The sequence below is a fragment of the Conger conger genome, chromosome 5 (assembly GCF_963514075.1).
Source record: "Conger conger chromosome 5, fConCon1.1, whole genome shotgun sequence".
Classification (NCBI taxonomy): domain Eukaryota; kingdom Metazoa; phylum Chordata; class Actinopteri; order Anguilliformes; family Congridae; genus Conger; species Conger conger.
The window spans coordinates 14,428,403-14,453,514 of record NC_083764.1 but is presented as its reverse complement, the minus strand read 5'-3'; the positions used below and the strand labels follow the sequence as shown (position 1 = coordinate 14,453,514).

At 38.0% G+C, this 25,112-nt stretch overlaps 5 protein-coding genes across 5 annotated transcripts; 1 reads left to right on the top strand and 4 right to left on the bottom strand.

Annotated features, from left to right (window-relative positions):
• Positions 1–3,289: 3,289 nt before the first annotated feature.
• On the top strand, positions 3,290–4,312 carry LOC133129287 (trace amine-associated receptor 1-like). Its single transcript, XM_061243255.1, has one exon. The coding sequence runs from the start codon at positions 3,290–3,292 to the stop codon at positions 4,310–4,312; it is 1,023 nt and encodes a 340-aa protein (XP_061099239.1).
• A 2,776-nt stretch (positions 4,313–7,088) lies between these two features.
• LOC133129302 (trace amine-associated receptor 1-like) lies at positions 7,089–8,111 on the bottom strand. The gene has a single exon (XM_061243281.1). It carries the CDS (start codon positions 8,109–8,111, stop codon positions 7,089–7,091), a length of 1,023 nt encoding a protein of 340 aa, XP_061099265.1.
• Positions 8,112–11,416: 3,305 nt separating this feature from the next.
• LOC133128263 (trace amine-associated receptor 1-like) lies at positions 11,417–12,451 on the bottom strand. The gene is made up of 2 exons (XM_061241645.1): positions 12,136–12,451; positions 11,417–12,063 (listed from the first exon to the last, which is right to left on the bottom strand). The coding sequence occupies exons 1-2, from the start codon at positions 12,449–12,451 to the stop codon at positions 11,417–11,419; spliced, it is 963 nt and encodes a 320-aa protein (XP_061097629.1).
• Positions 12,452–15,682: 3,231 nt separating this feature from the next.
• Positions 15,683–16,723, bottom strand: LOC133129434 (trace amine-associated receptor 1-like). Its single transcript, XM_061243528.1, has one exon. The coding sequence runs from the start codon at positions 16,715–16,717 to the stop codon at positions 15,683–15,685; it is 1,035 nt and encodes a 344-aa protein (XP_061099512.1). The 5' UTR covers positions 16,718–16,723.
• A 4,658-nt stretch (positions 16,724–21,381) lies between these two features.
• On the bottom strand, positions 21,382–22,416 carry LOC133129400 (trace amine-associated receptor 1-like). The gene has a single exon (XM_061243464.1). It carries the CDS (start codon positions 22,414–22,416, stop codon positions 21,382–21,384), a length of 1,035 nt encoding a protein of 344 aa, XP_061099448.1.
• Positions 22,417–25,112: the final 2,696 nt, after the last annotated feature.

Genomic DNA, 25,112 nt, shown 5'->3' with positions numbered 1-25,112 from the left:
GAGGAGAGTGTTGGAGGGAGAGGCCGAAGGAGTGGATTGGCGGTAGGAAGGCCGCAGCCTGGGAATCTTCTAGGTGGATGTTGAAGTCTCCAAGGAGAATCAGTGGGGTGCCATCCTCAGGGAAGGAGCTGAGAAGGGTGTCTAGCTCATCAAGGAAGTTTCCCAGGGGCCCTGGAGGACGGTAGATAGGCCGGGCATTGTCCTGCACCAGGAGGAACCCAGGGCCCACTGCACCAGCGTAAGGTCTGACAATCGGTCTGAGGATTTCATCCTGGTACCTAGCAGCATTCAGGGTACCGTTGGCTATGACATGGAGGTCTGTGCGACCCTCCAAGGATATGCCTCCCCAGACCATCACACTGACCCACTGCCAAACCGGTCATGCTGGATGATGTTACAGGCAGCATAACATTCACCACGGCATCTCCAGACTCTTTCACGCCTGTCACATGTGCTCAGTGTGAACCTGCTCTCATCTGTGAAGAGAACAGGGTGCCAATAGTGGACCTACCAACTCTGGTGGTCTCTCGCGAATGGCAATCGAGCTGCACGGTGCTGGGCTGTGAGCACTGGTCCCACTAGAGGACGCCAGGCCCTCATGCCACCCTCATGGAGTCTGTTTCTGAGAGTTTTGTCCGAAATATGCACACCAGTAGCCTGCTGGAGGTAATTTTGGCATTGCTCCTCCTGTTCCTTCTTGCACAAAGGAGCCGATACCGGTCCTGCTGCTGGGTTGATGCCCTTCTATGGCCCTGTCCAGCTCTCCTTGTGTAACAGCCAGTCTCCTGGTATCTCCTCCATGCTTTTGAGACTGTGCTGGGAGACACAGCAAACCCTCTTGCGACCACACGCATGGATGTACCATCCTGTAGGAGCTGGACTACAAGTGCAACCTGATTGGGCTGCAGGTACCGCCTCATGCTACCAGTAGTGAGAAGGACACTAGCAGAACACAAAACTAGAGAAGAATCAGTCAGGAAGGATAAGGAGAGAGCAATTGTCTGTGGCCACCACATGCAAAACCATTAACTTTTTTGGGGTTGTCTTGCTTTTGCATCTCCATTGCACCTGTTGTCACTTTCATTTGCACCAAAGCAGGTGAAATTGATCCACAATCACTTGTGCTTCCTAAATGGACAGATTGATATCCCTTAAGTTTAACTGACTTGGTGTTACACTGTGGTGATTAAGTGTTCCCTTAATTTTTTTGAGCAGTGTGCAAGTAGCCTATTGAGATGGAAATGGTCCAATGCAGCAAGTATGTCTGCAACCAACCAACAAAGTGAGAGAGTTACACTTCTACGCTAACAGGTGTTTGTCATCCCATATAGTTTCCAGCACACATACTCCCTCCCTGGCTACTTCAGGGTCTGGCTAAATCAGACTCGCCTGGTCTTCTTTTTCTGTTTTTTTGTTTTCATTTATTTTGTTGTTTTTGTTTGCTTGTATATTTTGTTTGTCATTGTATTGTAATGCTCAGAAGAAAGACTATACAAATACACCATATGTATGCTTCTGTCTTCTTGGCCAGGTTTCCCTTGCAAATAAGATTTTCAGATCTCAAAAGGACTAAGCTGGTTAAATGAAGATAAAATTTTAAAAATTTTAAAATCATGAATGGAATTTATGAATGCAGTTCTTACAGGACCGTGCTGCTACTAGAAGTCAGTTTAACACTGAATAAAAAAATACCATAATAGTTGGCAATGTCACAGAAGAGTGATTAATTCTTTACCATGTAGTAGGATGGTCTGAAGAGAGTTCAACATTTTATCTATGTAGATTTGTCATGAAAGTTGAGTCTTTATATCAAGAACACACAATTTCTGCCTAATGAGGAATCATTTAAGCAAACAGTGGTTTGAGTAGCAAAATCAATAGGGAAAATTCATGGTTGCTGTCAGTGCTTAGGGAATAACAACACTCTAAGTGAGTCACCCTTAAGTTCTGTGAGACTGAGAAAACTGCATATAACAGAGCCATCTGTACTGATGCTACACCTTTCCACACGACCTGCGGATCTTGAGTCTTGAGAAAGCCTTTATTTCAGTTACTCAGAATACTTATTGAATGCATATTTATCAACATAAAAAGAAATACATATTTTAGTTTTTTTTAATACCACAAGTGACTTCTGAGGTGAGAGTGAGAATTGTAAATGTGTAACTGTATAAAATACATTTCAATTAATAGTGCTATTCAGGAGATGTTAAGTGCGATGCATACAATGCAGTCCGCAAGAATTTGGACAGTAGTACCATTTATTTTGCCTCTATACTCCAACACATTGAATTTGAAATGAAACAATGAATATGGGTTAAAGTGCAGATTGTTAGCTTAAATTTCAGGGTATCGACATCTATATTGGGTGATCCATGCAAGAATTACATCCCTATTTATACATAAATATACATACATTTTTGGGGATCAAAACTAATTGGACACTTGGCTACTCATCTGTTTCGGATTAGTCTGGTACATTCAATCGCTTCTTAAGTGCAGGTATACAAAAGCTTACAGTATATAGTCTTGATTCAATGCTTTTGATTGCCTTTGGAGTCTGTTATCGGTATTTGTTAACATGAGGACCAGCATTGTGCCAATGAAAGTCAAGGAATCTGTTATGAGGCTGAGCAATGGGGGGAAAAAAGCAGTCAGAGACATTGGCCAAAAAGTAGGTTTACAGAAACAAACTGGAACATCATTAAGAAGAAATAGAGGGATATGTCTGGGATCATTGCCCTGCTGTGGGATGAAGCACCGTCCAAAGGTCATGGAGGAGGCCACCATCTGTGGCAGCTATGAATTCCCGAACTATAACACCCTCACCACCATGTTTCACTGGTAAGAGGGAGTGCTTTGATTATTGGGCAGTTCCTTTTCGACTCTAGATTTGCCCTTGCCATCACTCTGATACAAGTCAATCTTGGTGTCATCTGTCCACAAGATCTTTTTCCTGAACTCTGAATATACCAGCTGAGAAACCAACGGTCCAATTACTTTTGGGGGGACTATGTTTTGAAAGGGATGCAATTTCTATAGCTTCATACATGGATCACCCTATATGGATGTAAATACCCTTCGACTTTCAACTCAAATTCATTATTACTTATTATTTCAAATGTGCTATTTCAAGTCAAAAGAACAGAAAATTTCCCGCTGTCCAAATACTTACCGACAGCACGTATGTTTTTGCTATGAATGTTCGGTATGGTAAATGTATTTTTGTTTCTTTGTTTTTCAAACAGGTATACCAGTTGCTAACCGTTAAATGTGGCAATATAATACAATGAATTTCAGTCAACCTGGAATGATTGAACATTCAGACTTCTGTTACGAGGCTGTGAATAGATCTTGCCTGAAGATCACCTACCCAATAGTGATACGGATTTCACTGTATATTTTCCTCATCACAATCATTGTTTTAACTATCTGTGGCAACATCCTTGTCATAATCTCCATCACTCACTTCAAACAGCTGCAAACTCCAACCAACTACCTCATCCTCTCTCTGGCAGTGACCGACTTCCTCCTGGCAGTAGTCAACATGCCTCCTAGCATGGTGCGCACAATTGAGACATGCTGGTACTTTGGTGACATGTTCTGTAAGATCCATTCAAGTACAGAGGTAATGCTCTGCACTGTATCCATTTTAAATCTTTCTTTCATTTCCATTGATCGATATTATGCAGTTTGTCAGCCCCTACACTACCAGACCAAGATCACTACTTGTGCCACAGTGATCATGATAATGGTCAGCTGGAGTGTTTCTGCCTGTGTTGGCTTTGGGATGGTGTTTCTGGAACTGAACATTTTGGGCACTGAAGAGTTTTATTACAATAATGTTGCTTGTGTAGGAGGCTGTGTTCTGTTTCAGACCCAGGCATCAAGTGCAATATCTTCCATTCTCTCTTTTTACATCCCTGGGTTCATTATGCTGGTCATATATCAGAAAATCTTCCATGTTGCACAGAAGCAAGCCCGTTCTATTCACAGCATTGCCTGTAACAATGTGCAATCTGAAAACAGAAAAATGGAGCGAAAGGCTACAAAGACCCTGGCCATTGTTATGGGGGTTTTCCTGTCATGCTGGTTACCTTTTTTTATCTGTAACATAATAGATCCAATGATCAGTTATTCTGTTCCACCTGTTTTGTTTGACACATTTTTCTGGCTTGGCTATTTCAATTCAACGAGTAACCCTATTGTTTATGCTTTGTTTTACAATTGGTTTCGGAAAGCCTTCAAAATTATAATTTTTGGCAAAATATTTCAAGCTCATTCCTCAAGAACAAAACTGTCCTCAGACTGAAAAGCTCATGCTTTGACTTCAACTTGTATATCATTTGAACAACTAGAGTGTAAATTGAATTATACAAAATTAATGAGATGAGGAATTTATAGAATAATTTTTCAAATGAACAACACTTACATTTTATAAATATGCTAAGTATTAAAATGAACCCTTTCAGTCTCAGGCCCAGTCTGAAGTGGCTTCACCCAAATGGCAAGGTTTTTTGGCTTTGGATGAGAAAATCCAAAGATATCACCAGCACTGCTGTTTTGTGGGATGATATCAGTGGGCCGCAATTCTGGAGAAATAGCTGAACACTCACAAGGTTGATATTGGCGGACCGGTTTTCTTCGTCTTCTCCAGCACTTTCTGAAGAATCTGACTCCACGGACAGGACAGAAACATCAGATCCAGATTCCTGATCTGCTTAGGTGCTGTTATCTACAAAACGTCCCTCTAATTCTTCTGCTGTCATACAGAAGAAATAAATAAAATGTGAAAAAGTTGCAGCTGAAAATAAGGGTGCGCAGATAACTCCAGGTATTGTTACTCTGCCAATACAGTGCTTAAATACTCTGTATCAGTACCATAATTATCGTTTTAGGAGTACTGTACTTAATTAGATATGTTATTGTACAACAGGAGTGTCATTTTAGGAAAAACTTGGCAAAAAATGAATTCACGGTTGCACAAAAGACAACATACACTCACTGAGTACTTTATTAGGAACACCTGTACACCTGTTTATTCATGCAATTACCTAATCAGCCTATCATGTAGATATGGGTCAGGAGCGTAAGTTAATGTTCATATCAACCATCATAATGGGGAAAAATGTGATCAAAGTGATTTTGACCAAGGAATGAGTGTTGGTGCCAGACAGGGTGGTTTGAGCATCTCAGAAACTGCTGATCTCCTGGGATTTTCACTCATTTCACTCAAAGAATGTTGTGAAAAACAAAAAAGATTTAGTGAGCAGCAGTTCTGTGGGCAGAAATGCGTAGTTAATGAGAGAGGTCAAGGGAGAAGGGCCAGACTGGTCAAAGCCGACAGGAAGGTGACAGTAACGCAAATAACCACACATACAACAGTGGTATACAGAAGAGCATGTCAGAACACACAATGCATCATAACTCTAAGTGGATAGGCTACAGCAGTAGAAGTAAAACAAATAAGTCTAATAAATACCTAATAAAGTGCTCAGTAGGCCCAATTATCCTGTGGTGTGCATCAGGCATTAGAATCACTGTAATCCTGGAGTCCCATGTTCAAGTGCATTTGTAATCTGTATGGTCTAACGATGGAGCTCATGCTTTATCAGTCTTTGTGATTTTGCAATGTTTCTTGCCTCTCCTGTGAAATGGTGGAGTGTGAGACATGTATCTCAAGCCAAAGTTGGGTCACATTTATGTAAACAAATTAAATCTCAAAGCAGATTATAGGAAGACATGGTTATGGATATGTGTGTGTTCATGCATGTGTCTTTGTATGTGTAAAACTTAATCATTACTTTCATATGGTAAATGGTTGGCATTTATGTAGCGCCTTTATCCAAGGCGCTATATAATGATAGCGCACAATTGATGCCTCTCATTCACCCATTCATACACCAACAGCGATTGGCTGCCATGCTGGGAGCATTTGGGGGTTAGGTGACTTGCTCAGGGATACTTTGCTTACTTTTGCTTGGTATTGTTAAATCTATGAATCCTTGTGACCGTTGGATGAAGGAAACCACAATTGCGATACAGAAAAGTTGTAAATTGGTCAAATTTGACCGGAACACAACAGGATGGTTAAATCATGGTCCCATTTAACCTTTGTATTAGGTTTGGGTCAATTTGACCCCATTCAGTGTTTGACATATCTTAAAAACCAGTTAAGCTTTTATCATAATTATACTGTATGATTTTTCTTATTTTCTAATTTGGTCGTTAAACATGCAATAAACATCATACTATGCTAAATCCTGTACCAACTTGGCCTATACATGCATTGTGTGGGATTATGTTGACCCTCTGGAACTGTAAAAAGAAAATATACAACCATTTTTATTTTTATCTCAGATTTCTTTGTGAATGATTCTGGCGGCACATTCCTTTACAGGTGCCAAACTTTCAATTACTGTACCATAGGCTCATGTACCATTAGATGATTCTCAGATTTTCATTCATGGATAAAAGGCTCGTCATTTGGGAGACAATGAAGAGGCGACACACAACGTGTCAAAATGTTTCTATTACAATAATTTTGTGTTTATTTAAACTGGTGGGCTCAATTTGACCCCATTCGAGGGTTAAGGTTATGTTTTTCGAATGCAGAAAAAATAAAGCTAAAAAGCCAAATCTAAGCCAAAAAATTAATAAAATACAAGGTGTTTTTCCCCACAGACCTGTTGCTCACTGGATCACATTTCTTCCCAATTCTGACATTTGGTCTGAAAAACAGCTGAACCTCTTGACCATGTGTGTATGCTTCTATGCATTTAGTTGCATTATTTTTGTATGGGATGCCTGAAAATATAGAGTATTTTAGCATCTGTTTCCAGGGAGGGTGTGAATTACTGTCAAACCACTGGTTTATTGCCCAAAGAGTAAATTCCCTGTAATAAAATGTAATATTTGAACACTAATTTAGATTTTAAATTCTATTTGTACTCATGAGTAATTTCTTTTTGCATAGTTTTAAAATTTGCTCTAATTTATAAAAATGATGCTGTGAATTCAGTTTTTATTATTTAATTTGCATTTCAATGCATGCATTTTATTTGGAGTACAGTCAAAACTGGAGTATTTCATTCTGTGGACAATTTTGTTATTGAGGAATGCGCTTGAAATATATTACCACAAATTATCATTTTGACAGCTTTCCTAAACCAACTGTAAAAGAAAGAATAAACAAAAGGATTAAAAGTTGAATTGCAATAGCCAATCCAGATAAACACCTGAAATAAAGCAGGTGAAATTGAATAATTAATGATTGGATCAATTACGTTACACAGAAAAAATGGTGTCCAGCATGACAGAAATACACCCATAACAATGGTCAGGGTCTTTGTAGCCTTTCGCTCGTTTTTGCTGTTTTCAGAGTGCATATTGTTACAGGCAATGCTGTGAATAGACCGGGCTTGCTTCTGTGCAACATGGAAGATTTTCTGATATATGACCAGCATAATGATCCCAGGGAAGTAAAATGAGAGAATGGAAGATAGCAAACTTGATGCCTTAGTCTGGAACACAATACAGAGTCCTACACAAGCAACATTATTATAATAAAAATCTTCAATGCCCAAAATGTTCAGTTCCAGAAATATCACTGCAAACCCAACACAGGCAGAAACACTCCAGCTGACCATTATCATGATCACTGTTCCACAATTGGTGATCTTGGTCTGGTAGTGTAGGGGCTGACAAACTGCATAATATCGATCAATGGAAATGAAAGAAAGATTTAAAATTGATGAAGTGCACAGCATGACATTACTACTTGAATGGATTTTGCAAAACACATCTCCAAAATACCAGCATGTTTCAATCGTGCACACCATGCTAGGAGGCATGATGACTATTGCCAGAAGAAAGTCAGTCACTGCCAGAGAGAGGATGAGGTAGTTGCTTGGAGTGTGCAGCTGTTTGAAGTGAGCGATAGAAATTATGATAAGGAGGTTTCCACACATGGTTAGAACAATGATGGTGATGAAAAAAATATACAGTGAAATCCGCATCGCTGTTGGGTAGGTGATCTTTTGGCAAGATCTATTCACAGACTCGTAACAGAAGTCTGAATGTTTAATTGTTCCAGGTTGGCTGAAATTCATTGTACTATGTTGTCAGCCAAAATAGGGCACTGGTACTCCTGTTGGAAGGACAAAGAAGCATACAAAAAACATTTACCAAGCAATCATAGCAGAAACATGACATATGGTTTCTCCAGAACTCTGGAAGATGTCCTGTGGCAATGTGTAGCATCAGTGGAGATGGTTCTGTTAAATACAGTTTGCTCACAGTCATACAGAGCTTTCAGTTTACTCACTGAAGGTGCTGTTATCCCCTGAGCACTGACTGCAGGCATGGGATTTCCATAGTTTTACAACTCAAATCACCAATTGCTTAAATTCTCCCTTATTAGAAGCTCAATTTAAAAAGGTGAACATTTCTGTACTAGATGATATAGAGGGCCCTATCTTCTGTAATCAACCTTGCATGGCAAATTGGCACAGTTACTTGCATGGGCCGTGCCTCCTGAATGTTGTCATTTTCCAGACAAGAGGCGAGAAGCGCAAAGTGAGCAGCGTTGGGGGCAAATGGGTTGGATCATGCTGAATTTAACCCCATGCAAGAAGTGGACTGCATAACAGACCAAATGGACAAACAATTTTCTATCAAAATGTTCCTAAAAATGTAGTATCGAGTGAACTCGATTAGGTATTTAGTGAATCTAGCATTAAATCATTTCTCATAGTTTAACCTATGTTGTCTCTTACTGGCAAATAAAACATAGCCTCAGCGGCCAAAATGAGAGGACAGTATTTGATAAATTAAATTCATAATAATACTTGGATTACTTGCTTTCTAATAATGCCAGCATAATGAAATATAAAAATTTTCATGACTTCCCATGCGCTGGGAAAATGATTATTTGCTTTGATTATTTATTTTATTTATGTATTAGTAGGTTATAAAATTAACCTTCACATGTGTTTTATTCACATATATGAGAGTAAGTTTTTATAAAGTAACTTGCATTTAAACATTATAAAATGGTTTTGTGAAGAACCGTAATGTTACTTCCAGATATGAATAGCTGTAAGCATCTATTCTTTTGCTAGTTTGCTATCGTTAGATATTGACGACCCCTGCTTATATTTTTATCTTCGGTAAAAGATCATGGTTTAAGCAGAATTTTCCACCCCAAGGTAGTATTATCTGTGTAACAATAATCGTGGATTATTTCTTACTTATATTTCTACCAAAGTGGAAATATGTCGGCGGGACTTGGAATAAAAGTTATCTAGGTCTGTGGAGAAGTGAAGTGAACCCTGATGCAGTCGGGGGGGGGGGGGGGGGGGCCCTGCTTTGCAAATAAGAGGCTGATAAGTATCAGAACTGCTGTTCTGCGTTTTTATTAGGTTGCAATTTTTGTATGATATAAATATGAATGCAACAAAAGACGTTGATGACTCAATCAAAATGGGGCAAAGTGGGTGGGGTTAATACTGCTTTCTGTATCGATAGTCATTGGACTAAGGGTGAATTTACACCATGTGAGAGCTTGCTGTGTGTGGAAAGACTCACTGGCATTGTACTGGATACAAGCACCCTTTTTGCTGGTCCTCTGAACAGTTACAGAAGGCTATATTGTCTTCAACATTTATATTTTTATGGAGCCAGGGAGAAATATAACGTAAATAGCTCTGAGAAAAAAAAAGTTTTTATTTCTGGTTAGGGATGGGAATCACCAGGGACCACCCAATACGATATTATCACAATACCTACCCCGTGTTCACATTATGAGTGGCTTTGTTGATGGGTCGCTCAAGTGTACTAGGCTCAGGGAGGGCCTTGTTTCCTCGTGCAGCCACACATTTTCTGTTGAAGTGAAAAACGGCAATACACAATATAACAGTGGTTGCGCAATGAGACTTTTTGCTTTCGCTAGTTAGCGATATATTTTTCTCGGTTGCTTTGTTATAGAATATAACATAATATAACAAAAAAAATGCTTTTTCTGATTGGTCTCATGTAATATTCTAATATTTTTCATGAGCTGTAAGCTGTAATCATCAAGATTAAAACAAAAAAAGGCTTGAAATATTTCACTTTATGTCTAATGAATCTAGAACATATGAAAGTTTCCACAAAATTCTAATTCTTTGTGATGCACCTGTATATTTGCCATACCCAACCCTTGGGTTACGACACTGACAATATGTGATTATCATGTATGTGCAATTATACGAGCTAATGTTAGTCCTGCTAAGCCGATTTTACCTGGCAATGTTGATATTTTTCAACCTATGGGCAAATAATAACAAGATATTGAACTTGGCAACAGTCATTGCATAACAAACATTTTTAAGGTGCTTGCCCTTTACTCTTAAAAAAGATTTCTGCAGCAGAACTTGGCAGAACAATTATATATGACATGGTATCATATTGGTATGAAACCCGAGATTCTGATGATGCTGAACGTCTTTTTTTTCCTCAAAAACTAAATGCAGCGCTTACGCAATAGAAAATATTGCTTCAAATACAACAGTATACAATTGAACTTGAAATTAGAAGTGAACAAAAAAGCTACATTTGCTGCTGCCATGGCATAGTACATCAAGCTTGGGTTCAGGTATGGATAAGATTTTCTGCAAAAACTACAGCTAGCCAACATGGTGTAAGATTGCTCTCGGTAGTAATTATATTCCCTGTAGTTGAGAACACACGTTCAGCAGCAACACTCGTCACTGGTATACACCGCTTGGTCAATTTGGCATGGAAGGGGTACTCATTTTACACATTTCTTTTGTTGTTGCCAACTAGCAAATATCACATTCAACCACCATATTACTCCTTTAATGATTACTAAATGTACTGCAATTGCCATAATATACAGTAGATATATACATTTGTTTTCTATGAAAAGAAAATATATTTAACATGTTTAATGACATTTCTTTTTCATGATTTTAAGTTGACCCCAGTTGGTCATTCGTGTGTACAAAATATGTTGGTTGTTTGAGGGTTTGAGGCGATTAAATGCATTCACTTTCCTTATGTATTGGGGCTTTTTTGGGGAAAAAAGTTAGCCCTGTTGGGACAAAGTTATTTATAATTGCTTAAAAAAAGGTTAAACTTGAAATAATGCATTCTAGAATTGATGTTATGGTCAAATAGAACTAAAAAAATGGAATAATTCATTTAATTTTTTACATTTATTTTATTTCATAATGTGTACCATAGAGGGTTAATATGTATAACATGCCATACTTTATTTATTTATCATTTGAATGGTCATTTAATCATGATCATCTCCTTCAGCTTCCATGATTTAATTAGCATTTTATATCAATTAATACAATAGAAGTCAAATTACAAGAAGTCAAAATATTCAAGTTGAAATCAAAGCTTTTCATTCTGTGGATAGTTTTGATCTTGAGGAATGAGCTTGGAATATTTTGCCAGAAATTATCATTTTGAAGGCTTTCCTAAACCGACTGTAAAAGAAAGCATAAACCATAGGATTACTTGTAGAATTGAAATAGCCAATCCAGAAGAATACATCATACAAAACAGGTGGAACAGAATAATTAATAATTGGATCAATTATGTTACACACAAAAATGGGTAACCAGCATGTCAAGAATACCCCCATTACGATGGCCAGAGTCTTTGTAGCCTTTTGCTCCATTTTGCTTGAAGATGTGCTGTGTCCAGTTTGTATGTGCTGACATGCAGTGCTGTGAATTGAGCGGGCTTGCTTCAGTGCAATGTGTAAGATTTTCTGATAGATGGTAACCATAATGAACCCTGGTATGTAAAAAGAGAGAAGTGACCCTATAATAGCAGCTGTCTTGCTCATGAAAATAAAACAGCCTCCAAAACAGTGAAAATTATTGTAGTAAAAATCTTCAATACCCCAAATGTTTAGTTTCATAAATATCATTCCAAACCCAATTATGAACGATAGGTTCCAACTGATCAGGATCATGGTCACTGCAGTACAAGTGGTGATCTTGGTCCGGTAGTGGAGTGGCTGGCAAACTGCATAATATCGATCAATGGAAATGAAAGAAAGATTTAAAATGGACACATTGCATAGCATTACATCTGTACTTGAATGGATTTTACAGAGCATGTCTCCAAAGTACCAGCATGTCTCAATCATACGCACCATGCCAGCAGGCATGATGGCTATTGCCAGAAGAAAGTCAGTCACTGCCAGAGAGAGGATGAGGTAGTTGGTTGGAGTGTGGAGCTGTTTGAAATGAGTGATGGAAATGATGACAAGGAGGTTTCCACACATGGTTAGAACAATGATGGTGATGCAGAAAATATACAGTGAAATCCGTATCGCTGTTGGGTATGTGATCTTTGGGCAAGATCTATTCACAGACTCGTGACAGAAGTCTGAATGTTCAATCATTCCAGGTTGGCTGAAATTCATTGTACTATGTTGTCAGCTATAATAGGGCACTGGTACTCCTGTTGGAAGGACAAAGAAGCATACAAAAAACATTTACCATACCAAGCTATCATAGCAGAAACATGACATGTGGTTTCTCCAGAACTCTGGAAGATGTCCTGTGGCATGTGTAGCATCAGTGGAGATGGTTCTGTTAAATACAGTTTGCTCACAGTCATACAGAGCTTTCAGGTTACTCACTGAAGGTGCTGTTATCCCCTGAGCACTGACTGTAGCCATGGGATTTCCACAGTTTTTATAACTCGAATCACCAATTGCTTAATTTCTCCATGATTAGAAGCTTAATTTAAAAAGCCGAACATTTGTGTACATTACATTACATTAATGCCGTTTGGCGGAGACTCTTATCCAGAGTGACGTACAGTTGATTAGACTAAGCTAGTGTTGCCACACGTTCTGGTTTTCCTGGGATTGTTATCTTTTTTGAGCGACTGTCTCAGAAAATTACTATCCTTTCCCGGGACACAAATTGTCCCGGTTTTTTGTAGTTCCAAATAAACCGGATTCTTCTACTGCTATTCTGTTTTTTCCTCTTTATGTTTAGACATCCAATCCCGTGTCTGTAAACAGGTAAAAATGAGTAAAAGACAGCGACTATTGACCATATGCCTATACTTCTTTTTAACTGGTAGCAGAAATGAAAGTTTACCTTATCACCTAGCAACTGCTGCAAGGGCTGTCAGTCTGGCGCGTGCATTCACTTCAACAACCCCATCGTCGGAAAGTTCAGCTAGCTACTAGCCTAGAGGTAATCGCCTAATACTTCTGTTTTATTTTGTATTTTGTCGGTTTTCTAAAATGGGGGGAGAGATGGACGAGGAGGACGAGAGAACAAAATCAGACAAGCAACCAGCAGCAAAAAAACCCCCCCAAAAACCAACAAAAAACCACCCAATATACAACATACAACTCAGAGTGGCCAAAAAGAGAGCACTTTTCTGAATGGATAAGGCCTCTGTTTTGTGAATAAACCACCCTTGAGTGCTTAAAACGGCAACAGTCTTGTGTCTCACTCTAAATTATATGCACATCTTTTTAGGATTTTCTATCAAAGTGTTCCAAAATTTTTTTTATCAAGTGAACTTGTTTAGGTAGTTCCTGAATAATTTTGGATTACTGCTCAATTTTGTTTTTACTTTGGGGGCTCAATATGAAGCAATGTATTTTAAATTCTCATAGTTTAACCTATGTTGTCTCTTACTGGCAAATCAAACATAGCCTAAGCGGCCAAAATGAGAGAGAAACTGTCAGGACAGTTTTTTTTGAGAGATAAATGGATTCATTACAATACTTGGATTACTTGCTTTCTAATAATGCTAGTATCGAAAAAGCAAGTAAATCAAAGTATACTTATGAATAAAATAGTAAATTCGTACCATTTACTTGCACGCTGTAATGGGCAAGTGTTTAGCTTCACAGGACATTTGGGTATGCTATGGAAATATTTATTTGTTTGTGATTATGCACTGTAGCCTATGCTGCATTTATTTATGAAGCGAGAGAACAAATAGAGTTTATTGTATTATTCGCTGGAGATAAATGATTCCCTCACGACTAAATCAGAGGTGATCATAAAGATAACATTAAAAGTTCTTGGATTGTGATATATTCACCAGGTGGTTTATATATGCTATGTACATGTTATCCTCCTAACCTAACCTTAAACCTATGTTTTTGCAGGTTTGTGCTTAAGCCCATCTATTTTCTATTGGATGCTAGGTGGTGATTCAGTTCATATAATCATTTTAACATTTGGCAGGTAGTACTGATCAAGCCTGATCACCGTTCTAAATTCATACGCTGCCTGCAACTTGCTGCAACTTTGAGAGCCAAAGCCATCAGTGTGATATGAATTAAAATATATTTGTATTGACCACGACTTTGTCATGCCAATAAAGTGACTTGCATTTAAAAATTGTAAAATGGTTTGGTGAAGTTCAATAATGTTACTTCAAGATATTAATAGCTGTAAGCACTCAGCAATGTTGATATTTTTTCAACCTATGGGCAATTAATAACAAGATATTGAACTTGGCAACAGTCATTGCATAACAAGCATTTTTAAGGTGTTTTAAAAAGAATTTTTGGATTGTACCTTCACCTTGTTCCTCAATTTTTTGGCACAGAATCTAGGTGGAACAATTATCTACAATATGGTATCATATTGGTTGGACAAATATGAAACCCAAGATTATGATTGGTTGTTGATGGGTGTTACCTGCGGAAAGTTAAGCCATGGGCAACTTAGTCGTTCAGTTGCCCAGTGGCTCATGTTATTGGCCGTTTCATAGAAAATGAAAGCACTTCCGGCAACTAGTCGACCAAATCGCTCATAGTGTGAATACAGGGTGAGGTGCGGATTCGATGCGATTCTGGAAGTATCACGATTCTATAAGTCGATATTACAGCTTTTCATGATATTTTTTCTTTCACAATTTTAAAACCTTGTTGCACATTTGTTTTGTTGTTGCCTAAAGACAACTAGGAAATTTCACATTCAAACACCGTATTACTCCTTTAATGATTACTAAATGTACTGCAATTGCAATAATATACAGTAGATATACTTTTGTTTTCTATGAAAATTTTTGAAAAAGTAAGGAAAAAGCGCAACACTGCTACTTTACAGAGTCACCACTTTATTGGCAGACTTGCTGACGTTTCGGCACTAGGCCTTCATCAGAGTAACTTTGCCAGAAAATGGCAAATAAAAGATCTTTTACATGTTTGATGACATTTAATAAATTTTAAAAAATTGCTTTTTTGTTGATTGGGCCTTCTTTTTCATATCTGACCCCAGTTGGCCATTAGTGTGTGCACAATATGTTGGTTGTTTGAGGGTTAATAGACAATTAAATGCATTCACTTTCCTTTTATAAATGACAATTACCTAATAAAAAGGTTAAACTTGAAGAAATGCATTCTAGAATAGATTTTAAGGTCAAATAGAACTACAAAAAACACAATAATTCATTTTATTTTTAACATTTATTTTATTTCATGATGTGTACCATAGAGGGTTAATATGTATAACATGCTATACTTTTTTAAATTTATCATTTTAATGGTCATTTAATCACGATCATCTCCTTCAGCTTCCATGATTTAATTAGCATTTTAGTTTAATTAATATGACAGAAGTCGAATTACAAGAAGTCAAAATATTCAAGTTGAAATCAAAGCAGCAGCTTTTCATTCTGTGGATAGTTTTGATCTTGAGGAATGAGCTTGGAATATTCTGCCAGAAATGATAATTTTGAAGGCTTTCCTAAACCGACTGTAAAAGAAAGCATAAACCATAGGATTACTTGTAGAATTGAAATAGCCAATCCAGAAGAATACATCATACAAAACAGGTGGTACAGAATAATTAATGATTGGATCAATTATGTTACACACAAAAATGGGTAACCAGCATGTCAAGAATACCCCCATTACGATGGCCAGAGTCTTTGTAGCCTTTTGCTCCATTTTGCTTGAAGATGTGCTGTGTCCAGTTTGTATGTGCTGACATGCAGTGCTGTGAATTGAGCGGGCTTGCTTCAGTGCAATGTGTAAGATTTTCTGATAGATGGTAACCATAATGAATCCTGGTATGTAAAATGATAGGACTGAACCTATAATAGCAGCTGTTTTGCTCATGAAAAGGAAACAGCCTCCAAAACAATGAAAGTTATTGTAGTAAAAATCTTCAATACCCCAAATGTTTAGTTTCAGAAATATCATTCCAAACCCAATGATAAACGACAGGTTCCAACTGATCAGGATCATGATCACTGCAGTGCAAGTGGTGATCTTGGTCCGGTAGTGGAGTGGCTGGCAAACTGCATAATATCGATCAACGGAAATAAGAGAAAGAGTTAAAATGGACACATTTGATAGCATTATATCTGTACTTATATGGATTTTACAGACCACATCACCAAAATACCAGCATGTTTCAATTGTGCGCACCATGGTAGGCGGCATGATGACTATTGCCAGAAGGAAGTCAGTCACTGCCAGAGAGAGGATGAGGTAGTTGGTTGGAGTGTGTAACTGTTTGAAGTGAGCGATGGAAATAATGACAAGGAGGTTTCCACACATGGTTAGAACAATGATGATGATGAAGAAAATATACAGTGAAATCCGCATAGCTATCGGGTAGGTGATCTTTGGGCAAGATCTATTCACAGACTCATAACAGAAGTCTGAATGTTCAATCATTCCAGTTTGACTAAAATTCATTGTATTATGTAGAGAGGTATGATGGTTCCCAACCAGTACACCTGTTGAAAGAACAAAGAACCAAAATAAAAGATTTTTACCATACTGAGCATTCATTGCAGAAACATGATATACAGGTATGCATCATACTTACAGTAACGTCGCCTGGCCAGCAGTAGTCTTTAAAATGTATTTTATACAGTTAAAATTCTGTGTCTCAAGAAATTAACAAAATAAAAAATATATATTAATAAACTGAAATACGTGTATTTCAATGTAGATAAATATACATTCAATAAATACTCTGAGCCACTGAAGGCCTTCTCAAGACCTCTGGCAGATGTCCTGTGGCAATGTGTAGCATCATTGGAGGTGGTTCTGTTATATATATTTTTCTCACATTCCCACAGAGCTTTAAAATGACTCACTCAATGTGCTGCAATCCCCTAAACCCCAACAGCATGGATTTTCCCTATTGTTTTTAGTTGTCAAACCACTGATTGCCTAAATGCTTCAGCATTTGATTGTTCATATCAAAATGCAGACTGTGTGTACTACATGATATAAAGCAAGGGAGTGTCTGTGGGGGGGCAGAGAATCATCTACCCAAAAATCATCTACCCAACCAAAGAAAATGCTATTTTTTTTAGCGCACATAGTTTTCTGTAATTTTGCCTTTGTTTCTCAAGAAATGCACTGCTTTCCTATCACCCATTTTGAAAGTGTGGGAGTGCTTAGTCAGTGCTCCTCCTTTACATTATTACCAAACCACGACAGTCCTTCACACATGCAGTACAGACATGGTTAAGTGAACTGCAAAACCTGTTTGTAGCTAGTTGCTCTCAGGAATCCAATTAAAACTATTAATATCTTTGATTCTTCTTCATTATTTTCCCTGGGTCTTATAAGTTATTTTAGTAGTCGTGTATAGTTTCACAGTTGAGTTTCCACATTTTGTTTGTTTCTTTTAAGTAACCAGCTCACTTGGTGATAAGCCAGCTAGCTAGCCAGCTCCAGGCTAGCTAAAGCTGATTTGTTGCTAGTCACTGGAGTTGGCTTGCTGGGTAAAAATTATTTTACAGAAGCCTAACACAATTAGTTTTATATAGCTAGCTAGGTAAATGTTTCAGTGTGGATAGGTGGCTCATTAAAAACAGGCACCCGCAACCCTAGTGCATGCGGTCTCTGCTGTTGAGCCCAGCACATCTACTAACACCAAGCAAAGTGTTACTGCCTTGGTGTCAAACGGTACCGCCTCGGTTTCAAACAAAAAAGGCTTGAAATATTTCACTTTATGTGTAATGAATCGAGAATATATGAAAGTTTCACTTTTGGAATGAAATTAAGAAAAAAATGAACTTTTCCATGATATTCACATTTTTGGAGATGCAGCTGTATATATTGGTGATTATGTAAATACATGTAGATTTCCCAAGAAAAGTTAAATTTAATTCTCCCTCGTATGTTAACATTAAAATCATGTTTGAATCTTTCGAACAGCTTTCTATACTGAATTTTCTATCCTATTTATTCTTATTTTGTTATGCTGGGGGGAACAGAGGAACCAAAAGGCCAAGGTCAAAAACCAGGGGGTCAGTCCAACAAGGCAGAGGTACAGATATCCAGGGAAGCAGGCAGTGGTCAAAACAGGAAATCCAGATATATAAGGGCAAGGACTCAGGAACAAGGGCAAGGGCAAGGGCAAGGGCAAGGAAACAAGGAGGCTAGAACTGGGGGAAGGAATAAAGGGCTTGAGACTTAGAAAACAGGACAAGATGAACTAGCAGGGTGCAACTGAAAAGGACAGGTAGAAATACACAGGGGAATGAGACAAACTAGGCGAGGCATGGGAGTGAGGGCGGTCTAACAAATAAACATCAGGTCAGACACATGAATGGGTAATAGCACAATAACGAGGGGGAAACGAAAACGCGGACTGGATTCACAAAGACACACATGTAATACAAACGGCTCCAGACTAGGGAGTAGACAATTAAAGAGAATCAGAAGATGCAGAGATATGGAGAGACAGGTATAGGGAGGCGGAGTTACAGAACAGAATTGAAACTTGAGATGCGTTAGTAAGTTAGTTAAGTGATTTAAATTACAAATACCCAAAACTAGTGAATGTTAGTTTGTTAGTTTGACAAACATATTAGTGTGTCAGTATAATTATTACTGTAGTAACTTCTATGTTAGTTGGGATTAGTATATTAGTGTTATGTACAAACATGAAATGGAGAGAAAGCAGGAAGTAAGGAATGCAAGATTGGAAGGAAGGTTGAACCCCGGAACTACCGTAAACACCCGAATAGTGGGGCACGCAGACAGGGGAGTGACTGGGCTAGTAAACATTCAGACTCAGACATCACAGGGGAAGACGAGTGTAAGGATTAATGAATATAAACAGAACACCAGACATGAAATATGAAAAATAATAAATTATAAGAATATGATAGTAAACAATGATAAACTAACACAGGACAGAACACTGGAACATAACACATTTAGCCATTTATTCTCAGTTTTGTTGTTGTCCAACTAAGAAAAAACAGGTCATCTATTTAAGTAGCTTGGGATACACCACTTATGACCCCATCCCTCGGCGAACCGGAGAGATCTGGTGATCCAGAGAACGACATGCCTTCTTCAAGCCGTATCATCTCAGAGCCCATGAATGTGATTCCAAGGCAACGGGGGGGGCGGGCGCTGCTGTATGAGGCGGTCCTACTAACCCCTGCCGAGGCCCTCCCTTGGAGTGGTGAACCAATTATGTGCCAGCTACAATTGTGCCAGTGTTTTGTAAGTTCCTTACTGCTCAGTTAAAGATTAATTAAATGATGACTTGTGTCAATATTTGCATTACAGATACCGAGATTATGTGTAGTAATCATTAAAATTAAAATAGTACAGAGATACACACATCAACCAGGGTGCAAGGCAATATAGCGTCGTACCCATTAAGGTTAATGTAGTACCTTCACACCGAAACTCAACATAATTCTTTATTAGAATCAAATAACCTTTCAACCCATACTTCATCAGGTGTGCAGGTTCTACTTTAATTTGAATCACTTGTAGTAATCATCCCACACAACAAAAAAATCTTTACAAATTCTGTGCAGCTATCAAGTTTATATACTGGTACTGTTCGCCAAGTCAAATTGACAATATGTCTAAAAGAGGGTGGAGAGATCTGTGTGTCCATTCCATGAAATATGCAGCATTTTATAATATCTGATTTTATAAGCATACATGTGTGTGCTGAGATGTGAGAGCAAATTATTATCATATTTACCATGACCTGTCGGTTTTCACCTAAAATGTCCACCCTTTCATTTTGTTCCATTACATGTTCTTCACAGACTAAATAAATAATCTTGAATATAATTTTCTTTTAGTAAAGATTTAAAACTGATATTAGGGTTAACCCAAAACCCACATGAGGGTTAACCTTGTCAAGCATCACAGGAAAATACTGTTATCCATGCCAGATACACCAAGTACTAAATCAGCAAGCCAATAATTGTCAAACCACAATTTTGTCAAATGTATTTTTTATTAAATGAATATATAATTTTGGTTGATTCCATTGAAACATTAAGAAAGTACCATTCACAAAGTATTTTTCACATATTGGCATTTTGAGTTAATCTCAATAATTATATTGTTTATTTTTGTCATTGCCAGTCTGGAGTGCCAAACATTCTGTAGCCCACTGTGTACTGTATGATGTACACTCACTGAGGACTGTATTAGGAACATTTTTAGTTTATTACACCTAATGTTCACATCAACCATCAGAATTGGGGGAAAAAAATATCTAAGTGACTTTGACCATGGAATGATTGTTGGTGGCAGGAGGGTGGTTTGTGTATCTCAGAAACGGTTGATCTCCTGGTATTTTCACGCACTCTAGTGTTAGTAAATAATGGTGAAAAACACAAAAAAAATCCAGTGAGCAGCAGTTGTGCAGACAGAAATGCCTTGTTAATGAGAGACGTCAGAGAAGAATGGCCAGACTGGTCAAGGCTGACAGGAAGGTGACAGTAACGCAAATAACAACACATTACAGTGGTATGCAGAAGAGCATCTCTGAACACACAAGGCGTCATAATTCTAAGTGGATAGGCTACAGCAGTAGAAGTCTAAATAAGTCTCAAATAAAATTAAACTGGAATGTGAACATGTTTTATAATTACCCCGTCTTGTGAATTCAGCCAATAATGCACTCTTCATGCCTAAAAGTGATAATCAATGAAATGTTATTTTGAAAGTGTGAACACAGCGCACTTGGGGAATTCACATGAAGCCCACAAACGTTCTGGACCTCCATATAACCAGTAGGTATTGACCTCATCTAGTATAACATTTATGTATAGGTAAAATCATATACATGGCAAAGTGGGATTCTATAAATAAGTACTGAGTCACAGCCTTCTGTTTAAGCCACTATTCAAGATACAATTAGATTGTGAGACAATTTCATAAAATAGGCTGCTGGTCTTTTTTCATTTCTACTCATGACCTAATTTTTCACTGTTTAATGTTTTTGCATATAAAATGTAATTGTTGTTTGTTTACAAAATGATTATGTAAATTCGGCATCTCATACAGTTTGTATAATTTCATTTATATTTCAGTTGTACAAATTATACTCCAGTTAAAGTGAAAGCAGGAACTTCTCATTCTGTGGAGAGTTTTGTTCTTGAGGAATGAGCTTGAAATATTTTACCAAAAATGATCATTTTGAAGGCTTTCCGAAACCAACCGTAAAAGAAAGCATAAACAATAGGATTACTCGTTGAATTGAAATAGCCAATCCAGACACATGTGTCAAACAAAACAGGTGGAACAGAATAATTAATGATTGGATCAATTACAGTACACACAGAAAACGGTAACCAGCATGACAGGAATACCCCCATAACAATGGCCAGGGTCTTTGTAGCCTTTCTCTCCATTTTGCTTAACGATGTGCTGTTCCCAGATTGCACATGATGACATGCAGTACTGTGAATTGTGCGGGCTTGCTTCAGTGCAATGTGTAAGATTTTCTGATAGATGGTAACCATAATGAATCCTGGTATGTAAAATGATAGGACTGAACCTATAATAGCAGCTGTTTTGCTCAGGAAAAGGAAACAGCCTCCAAAACAATGAAAGTTATTGTAGTAAAAATCTTCGAAACCCCAAATGTTCAGTTTCAGAAATATCATTCCAAACCCAATGATAAACGACAGGTTCCAACTGATCAGGATCATGATAACTATAGTACAAGTGGTAATCTTGGTCCGGTAGTGGAGGGGCTGACAAACTGCATAATATCGATCAATGGAAATAAGAGAAAGACTTAAAATTGACACATTTGATAGCATTACATCAGTACTTGAATGGATTTTACAGACTACCTCTCCCAAATACCAGCATGTTTCAATCGTGCGCACCATGCTAGGAGGCATGATGACTACTGCCAGGAGGAAGTCAGTCACTGCCAGAGAGAGGATGAGGTAGTTGGTTGGAGTCTGCAGCTGTTTGAAGTGAGCGATGGAAATGATGACAAAGAGGTTTCCACACATGGTTAGAACAATGATGGTGATGAAGAAAATATACAGTGAAATTCGCATCGCTGTTGGGTAGGTGATCTTTGGGCAAGATCTATTCACAGATTCATAACAGAAGTCAGAATGTTCAAACATTCCAGGTTGACTAAAATTCATTGTATTTTGTGGAGAGGTATAAGTTCACAAATGGTACACCTGTTGGAAGAACAAAAAACATTTACACATTAACATAGCATGAATTGCAGAAACATGATATACAGGTATGCGTCACACTTACAGTAACGTCGCCTGACCAGCAGTAGTCTTTAAAATGTATTTTATACAGTTACAAGTCTGTGTCTCAAGAAATTAGTTGTGGTATAAATAAAATAAAAAATATATATTTGTAAACTAAAATACACTTATTTGAATGTAGATAAATATACATTCAATAAATACTCTGAGCCACTGAAATAAATGAAGGCCTTCTCAAGACTCAAGACCTCTGGCAGATGTCCTGAGGCAATGTGTGGCATAATTGGAGGTGGTTCTGTTTTGTATATTTGTCTCACATTCCCACAGAGCTTTAAAGTGACTCACTCAATATGCTGCTATCCCCTAAGCACCAACAGCATGGATTTTCCCAATTCTTTTTACGAGTCAAACCACTGATTGCTTAAATGCGTCCTCATTAGAATGTTCAGAAAAAACATGTCGAAAATGTCTGAATTTAATGATGTGAAGCCCACCCAAAGAAATCATCTGTCCATTCAATGAAAACTCTGAAAAGGTCACCGTTATAACTCTTTTTTGAGCTTTCATAGTCTTATGTAATTTTGTCTTTGGTTGTCAAAAAACACACTTTTTGAAGGTGTGGGTGTGCTTAGTCAGTGCTCCTCCTTTACATTATCGTCATACCACAACGCTTCTTCACACATGCGGTTAAGTGAACTGCAAAACCTGTTTGTAGATAGTTGCTCTCAGGAATCCAGTTAAAACTGTTAGTACCTATGATTCTTCATTCTTTTCTCAGGTTCTTATGAGTTACACTAGTAGTCTTGTATAGGTTCACAGTTGAGTTTGCAAGTTACCAGCTCATTTGGTGGCCATTAGTTTAGTAATTAGCCACCTAGCTAGCCAGGTCCAGGCTAGCTATAGCTGATTTGTTGCTAGTCACTGAAGTTGGCTTGTTGGGTAAAATATATTTTTTTTTACAGAAGGCTAACACACTTTGTTTTATTTAGCTAGCTCAGTAAATCATTCAGCATGGATAGGTGGTTCATTAAAAACAATCACCCTCAACCCCAGTGCATGCTGCCTCCACTGTCAAGCCCAGCACATCTACCAACACCAAGTGAAGCGTTACTGCCTCGGTGTCAGGGCAGTAAACTTCCATCCTCCACAAAATCCAGACACACCATATCATCATACAGACTCAGCAAATCTATTGACAAACCTTATAATCGTGACTTTCAAATGCGCTCATTGGCATATATATATATATATATATATATATATATATATATATATATATACCGTAAATCCTCAAATTGTGTCCGGGGTCTTTTATTTACTTAGGCTGCACAAAGCACAGGCCTTTATTTGGGGCAGGCTTGTATTCGAGGCAGGCCTTTATTTCTTATTAGGCTTCTGGTGTAGAATTTTATTCTTAGAAATAAAGTAAAAGGCTACACTTAAAGCGGGCCAACACTGTTCAACACTTCCTGTAACCGTTCAGAAATCAATTAGTGTAGGCTAATCAGGAAACACCATTTGGTAAGTCATAGTGTCAGTCTTAACAGATTAGTTTATTGCAAATATTCTCAAACACAATAAATCACATGCAAGTCCAGAATCCATAAAATAACTACTTGCCAGATACGCCTTCATGAACAATAACAAATTAGCGTAGATAACAGCAAGTTAAGGATCTTTTTTTTCCCGAAAGTGCGTTTTATTGTGAGACATGCGTTTCGTTTGGAGCAGCATACTATCAAAAGATTTTCGCTTTGGTTTAGGATTTAATTGACTTTTGGACTGTTTGATTCTATTGCTAAATGTTTGGACTGATGGGCACTGAAATCTGTGGGGTATTTGATGGTTCACTGTTAAGTTTTATGTAGTTGAAAGTGTCGGGATTTCCACCCAGCCGCTTTCATTCATTCATTGAACGTGTGCTGTGTAAATACATGGAAACCTGGCAGGGGTGTAGGGTCTGATGATTTTTTGTAGGTAAGCTGGGGAAGACCCCTTAACTGCTTGGAAGGCTAGCACCAATGTTTTGAATGTGATGCGAGCCGTGACAGGCAGCCAGTGGAAGGAAGTAAGCAGGGGGGTGACGTGTGAGTATTTGGGAAGGTTGAAGACCAGACGAGCTGCTGCATTCTGGATAAGTTGGAGGGGTCTGATGGCGGACGCTGGGAGGCCAGCCAAGAGGGAATTGCAGTAGTCCAGGCGGGACAGAACCATCGCTTGGACCAGGAGCAAAATATAATAAATTATATTTTGATACTTCCAAACTTTGCTCTGCATGGTTCATTCTTAGTATACTTGTGACCAGATTACACCCACATATACAGTGGTGTGAAAAAGTGTTTGCCCCCTTCCTGATTTCTTATTTTTTTGCATGTTTGTCACACTTAAATGTTTCAGATCAAACAAATTTAAATATTAGTCAAAGACAACACAAGTAAACACAAAATGCAGTTTTTAAATGAAGGTTTTTATTATTAAGGGAGAAAAAAAAATCCAAACCTACATGGCCCTGTGTGAAAAAGTGATTGCCCCCTAAACCTAATAACTGGTTGGGCCACCCTTAGCAGCAACAACTGCAATCAAGCATTTGCGATAACTTGCAATGAGTCTCTTACAGT